The sequence below is a fragment of the Pyxicephalus adspersus genome, chromosome 4, assembly GCF_032062135.1.
Source record: "Pyxicephalus adspersus chromosome 4, UCB_Pads_2.0, whole genome shotgun sequence".
Classification (NCBI taxonomy): Eukaryota; Metazoa; Chordata; class Amphibia; order Anura; family Pyxicephalidae; genus Pyxicephalus; species Pyxicephalus adspersus.
In genome coordinates, this window is record NC_092861.1 from 127545566 (window position 1) to 127552118 (window position 6553).

Here is a 6553-nt window from a genome sequence, read left to right on the forward strand (position 1 = left end):
AGATTTTTACACCAAAAAAGATGGAGATATGCTTGAACTGTCTGCCACCTCTAATGTAGGAATAGTATAACCCCCCCACACACACACACATGCACACACGCACTCCCAGGGGTTGGGACACTTAGCGCCTGATTTATTAAAGCTCTCCAAGGCTGGAGAGAATATACTTTCATCAGTGAAGCTGACTGATCCAGCAAACATGGACTGGATTTTCTAAAAGTCATTTGCTATTTGTTAGCAAGTGTTTTCAATCCTGGACCAGATTCATACCCTGTTTTCCAGATCACCCAGGTTCACTGATTAAAGTGTATCCTCTCCAGCCTTGGGGTGCTTTCATAAATCAGAAGATGTAAACTGGGCTCTACAAGGTGTGCAAACTAATTTACCAAAAGGGAGTAAAAGAAAGGCAAAGGGAGGTCTAAACCCTAAATGGAGAGCATCCTAAACAACTGCAATGTTTTTCCTTCTCAGCACTGCTTATCCTATCCCGCTTTGCTGGCAATCTCTGTCCACATGCACCCGTATGATATGCAGCTGCATGTCATTGCTCTGGTAAGGATTCCTGATGGACATGGCTATGCATGAAGCTTTGGTATATCCATTTATAGTTTCCATTAGAAGCACAGAATGACATTGAAGGAAAGCAATTAGTAGACAAGTACAGAGTGTTGTTACCTTGTGGTGTGGTGCAGTGATGTCTGAACAAAGAACTTCATGGCAGGATCACCAGCTACTTGTTTAATGAAAGCTTCAGTTTTTAAAACATTAGGAAAATAATTTGTGAAATTAGCTTAACCTAGTAAAATTATATTTTATCATTGAATTTATATCCACTTTAAATGTTTACCTTATAAAAGCAGAGTATGGTCTTCTATGCCTTTAATTTACTGTTCAGTTTTACATTTTTACCTAACCATTATCTCTCACAGGCATACTTAATTTTCTACTGCAAACTAGAACAGCAAATTAAAAATAAAATATGGTAAGAACTTGCAGCCTTTATAAACCTGTTTTGTTTATAATCCATTACATAGAACAAAAAAATTCACAGCAAAAAATGAGTAAGGGAAGTAACCATTAAGAAAGAGATATCTCTATTTAGCCGCGTAGATTATAGTATGAATAGGAAGGCTCCAGGAATAATCCTTTCTGAATACAATTACACTTTCCAGGTTATTAAATAAGACAGTTCAAAGAGCAGTGATCTGCAAAGTGCAGTGAATACACAACGAACAGTTCAAATTATGTAGCCCTATCAGCTGATATAATAAATTTACAAATAAATTTGCTCAGCATCCTTTTTAAATGTTATTAATTTGCATTTAGTTCTATTTATTTACTTCTTTTTATTTTATTTTTTAATTATGATGCTGTTTGCATCATAAGACTGTTCTTCTTCTGTCTTTTCTCTATTGCTACCCAATAAGCTTCATTTATAGGATATAAAATGAAATAATAAAATGAAATAAACTTCAGGTACCATCTGGGATATCAAAAAAGTTAGAACAGATACCATCATACAGACAGCAATTTTTTCATATGTATTGTATGTTGTATGCCTTCCATAATATAAATGTCTCGTATGATCTTGCACTAGTGGTCCTTAATGTGTAAGTTTCTGATTTTAATGTTGATTAGCCCAGGTGCTTTCAGACTTCAATTTTACAACTGGGTTGAATCTATATGTACCGGTATATATACTGGGTTGAATATATATATATATATATATATAATTATTTACACACTGCTCAATCTCTTTCTGGGTATAATTGAATAAGGATTACTGAAGGTCACAAGACCTAATAGACTGTAATGCCAATACATAGAAAGATGGTGGATGGTCTTAGTACCTAAGCAGTATAGAGCTGGGATTAGTAGTACCTGACCTATGACCCCAGTCATATACAGTCCAGAGATCATGGCATATAGTGTCATTTTAAAGGTTACTGGCCAAAGATGGGGGTGGTAGAAGGGGTAGTTCTGCATCAACTGCCTACAATGCCAGTGGTGTCCACCAATCCAAATTTCTAGGGATAGTACCAGTTGTTAAAAACAAATTGCTAAAAAGTGACAAATTTGGGGAATAAATAATATTCCACATATTAAAAATAACTATCAATATAATTATTATTATTATTTGTATTCTTGTTTATTCATGGTAAGTAAATGTTCATGTTCAATGTAAATTTTATTCTCAGTATCTATAGTATGCCTTTTATTATTAATACAATACCATTATTATATTTTATGATTTTATTATTACTATAATTTGTATTATCATTATTTGGTATTTTTGTTTTTTTAACAAATTTTGAATTGCATCTATATTGCCTATACTACATTTTACGACTATTAATATTAATCATAATAAAAAGATTAGTTCTTAATAATATATTTTTTATTTTTTATTTCTCTGTTTAAATAAATATTCATTTTCATTCAAGCCTACGTTTGTTATAATATCTTCACAATAACCTTTTTTAATTATTTTGATAATAGATTACTACTGGAGATAATAACATATCAGCGTTACATCATTTAGGAAATTATGGCATTAAAAACAAAATGATAGCGCTATAATGCACTTAATCCTTTGAACTGGTATCTTGATGAATAGGAATATGACACCAAAATACAACTTAAAATAATAAATAAGGTATCATATCACCAAAATATACGTCTTGGTTAGTGTTATAATTTATTACGCATTGTATTATTATAGCAGTCATTCTGAGTAATTATCTTTAATGTCCAAATGCAGAGATGCATTCAAACTTTATGCAGGTGAAGAATAAAGTCAAACGTTGCAAAATTGCTCATTTTTCCACTGCTGGATACTTGGCATTGTAAATATGGTTAAAAAAGTAATAGAGATTTCTACATTTCTTTAGTCTGATCTACAACATTGTCATTTTTTCTTGCATATGATATATTAGCTTGATTAACAGCAAAGTGTCCCTGAAATTGGGTTTAAATAGAGGATGATAACGGGTGTAGGTCAACCATCAAAGTCTTGCAGACCATGGACCAAATACCAAATGTTTATATCAGACAAGAAATATTCTGGACACAATGCCCTGTTCTGTTTACTACACAAGGATGGTTATTCCTATTACAGCTTACATGTGATGTCCTCATTACACGTGGCTGTTTTCTAATGAAGAAATTAGTGCTGTAACCAGGCCCATCAGACTCCCATTCCCAGCAAAGTGGCCTTTATTACTGTACACTATGCAGATTCCAGCACTCTGACACAAATTGCTTAGTCTATTTTAATACACCAACATGGTTAATTAACTGGATGCTCCATCAGCTGATAAATAGTGCGATTAAAATATGAGTGATCGCTGCATCCCTGTAACATTTATACTGATTAATAACAGGGGTAAGCGAACTTCCCAGATCCTAAATTCAGTGTGTCCGGTGGTCCGAGAACTGGAAACCAGAAATATCCAATGGGTTTTGATTAGTGCTCAGTGACACTGTAAATTACATACAAATATAATTATTTCTACTTTATTAGATAGATAGATAGATAGATAGATAGATAGATAGATAGATAGATATGGATAAAACGGGGAGAATAGATACAGATAGATAGGTGAGTGACTAAGATAGAATAAATATTTGTTTTGTATATAATATATTAATTATAAATATTATTGCATTTTTTATATTTCTATCTATGTTATTTTTAACTCATTATTTATTTAAAAGTATATGTTCATTTCCTATTCTACAAATCCGATATTGCCCATCTCCTGTGCACAATCTCCATGACCCATAATTATCAGTACAGTTATCTTTTTTCCTACAGAGATGCTAATAAGTAACTTTATGATCTCCTGTACATTTGCTACACTGTTCTAACAATAATCTATATCTCATAGCTCTGCTTGGACAGTTCAACAGCACACACTTACTCTTAATATATTTTTTAATAGATCCCCTGCCCCCATACAAATAAAAAAACAACCATTACAGACAAATAATACTTTGCTGCTGGATTCTCCTGTGGTAGAAGACTTCCAGCAGGCAGAATGGTGATTTGCAATGCTCAGTTACATAATTATAAATAATATTCCATCTGTTTGTAGCTTTCAGGGGAATCACCAGATCCTGACTGTACAGGTTAGAAAGGGGAAGACTTTACCTTTCTGGCACCACCAAAGCCATATTCCTTTGCAAGTTGTTTAGCCTCTTCTTCTCCTCCTTCTTGTAAGTCCACCAAAAAATGATCAGTGAGGACAGATCTATCAGCAGAGGCAGAAATACTAGCACACAGCACCAGGCAGCCAGCTATCACACACTGCATGAGGGATCTTCCTTTCATCTTTTCTCACTTTGTCAAGGTGGATGAGAAGTGGAAAGGATGCAAGTCAGCAAAAAAAAAAAAAAAAAATAGGAAAGAAAAAAAAATTGTGTATGCAGAGGTAAGGGAAGGAAAGAAGGAGCTGAAGCAGTAAAATTAAATCAGTTAATGTGCCTTTTCCTACTGCATCTCCCCTCTGAGCAAGAAAGCAGTCTCTACTCTGCTCCTAAGGTGGCTGAGCTGTATGTGAGTCTACTTCTGATGCCAAATCTGCATCTCAGCTCCTCCTTACATCTAGAATTCATTTCAGGCTCAAAGCCAGTACCAAAGGAGGTCACGTGTAGAGGGTTCCCAGCCAATGGCTTTTTAGCTGGATGAGACACAGAGAGAGCTGAGCTCCCCACTCCTCCTTTGTCAAGCTCTGCTCATTAGTGCCTAGCCAGTGGCTCCCTGATTCAGCACCCTGGAGAATTCCTTCATGTCTTTCAGCTGCTTCACAACTGTCAGAATAGGAGCTGCTCAGTCAGGGGAAACCCACCAGGGATGGCAACTGTTTGCTAAACTCATGTCATTCCCTATATAGGGGACAACAGCTACAGAGAGGGGCTTAGCACAGGGAGAAGGGATAACCCTACATTAGGCAGTCCTACTGTAACAGGCAGCAGATGCAAGGATTTGTGCATGAGTATGATAAAGGATTGGAAAGGGCAAGGATGGTCTGCAGTGACCAATCAGAGCCTGAAGAAATAAAATATATAAATGATGCTGCTTTGCGTTTAATAATATAATTATTTTTAGTTTTATTACCTTTCATTTGATATCAACTCCAAATGGAAGAGGGATGGGGTGGGACTGGAAGCAAAAACTTATGTAAATGAGAAATAGTAGTGAGCAGAGATGTGACTTCATCAGTTTGCTGTTATTCATTCACTGTCTAAGACAGTGGTCACCAACCTTTTCGGACCTACAGATCACTAAATGCTTGGACTCTGGACCGTGCATGCTCCAGGAGCCGTGTGTCACTCAAAGGGGAAGAAACTTCCCCCAGAGCAGGGGTCCCCATACTTTTCTGGCTTGCAAGCTACTTTTCAAATGACCAAGGCAAAATGACCTACCAACAATAAAAACTTGCGTGGTAGAGTTTATTTTGAAAGGCAGGGCTCCGCGATCTACTCGCGTTGCCTTTGGGATCTACCAGTAGAGCCCGATCCACCTGTTGGGCACCTCTGTCCGAGAGTGACGTCATAATGACAGAACCCACCAGCTCGGACTTGCAATGGGAGAGTTGGCGGGTTGAGTCCAGAGACCACCTGCCCATCACCCTGAGCCTACAATCTGTACCGGAGACATGGTCCGTGGCTCTTTATTTAGAATAGATAATATATGTGTACTAAAGCTACATGTTTTAATCATGATGGCTCTATTAGATGATAGCAGTCAATTGTAACCTGCAGTGCAGTGTGGTCTGTGTACGGCTACATTAATCCAGTTTATAATCACTGTACTGTAGTGTAATATATTCCGGTGTTGGGTACCTTTATAGTTTGCTAACAATTGTTTCAGTTTGCTAACAATATTGCAGAATAGTAGTTACATAACAGCACTGTTGATTATGAGAAGCATTTCCTTCCAATAGTAAGTAAGCCATTTGCTTTTTACAATAACAGGTACATGTCATTGTTCTGTGGTGCAAGGAGGTTTTCTTTCAGAGGCAGTAAGCAAGTCCAATATGGTGGTCTGTTTCTCTGTCACACATTTGCATTATTCAAAATTTTCTTGTGGACCACCGTTTGGCGGCTGCTGGTCTAAGGCAGTGTTTGTCAAACTTTTCAATAGGGGGAACCCCTTAAGATACCTTTCAGGCCTTCATGGAACCCCTGCTATAATTAGTATATCCACATCTCACAGTATATTAGCGTGGTAGTCAGTGAGAATTGCTCTTGCATTGCTGGCCAGTGGGAAGAATGTCACCCTTACGGATAGCCAAAAATATCATTGGGGTCACTTAAAATGACCTGAGAGTCACAAACTGCTCATTGCTAAAGGAACCCCCAGCCAACCCTGAAGGAACCCTAGGGTTCCACAAAATCCTAGTTGAGAAAACCTGATCTAAGCAGAAGGCTGGGGCTGGGAGATTTCACCTCTCTGTGCTTCGTATCTAAGTGGGGATTTCCTCCTCGCAGAGCTATGCACATCACAGGAAAGAATGGACAGGTCAAATCATATGGCAGGTAAAATAGT

The 6553-nt window shown here is 37.0% G+C and overlaps 2 protein-coding genes across 2 annotated transcripts in view; both read right to left on the reverse strand.

Moving 5' to 3' along the window:
* Positions 1-4581, reverse strand: part of PCSK2 (proprotein convertase subtilisin/kexin type 2) — a 99388-nt gene extending 94807 nt beyond the window's left edge. The window contains exon 1 of the mRNA XM_072409590.1: positions 4154-4581. Coding sequence (XP_072265691.1) covers positions 4154-4333 — 180 coding nt within the window. The 5' untranslated portion in view covers positions 4334-4581. The remainder of the gene's footprint in view (positions 1-4153) is intronic.
* The window catches only part of OTOR (otoraplin), a 291057-nt gene that overhangs the window by 142412 nt on the left and 142092 nt on the right, over positions 1-6553 (reverse strand). The gene's annotated exons all lie outside the window — the stretch shown is intronic.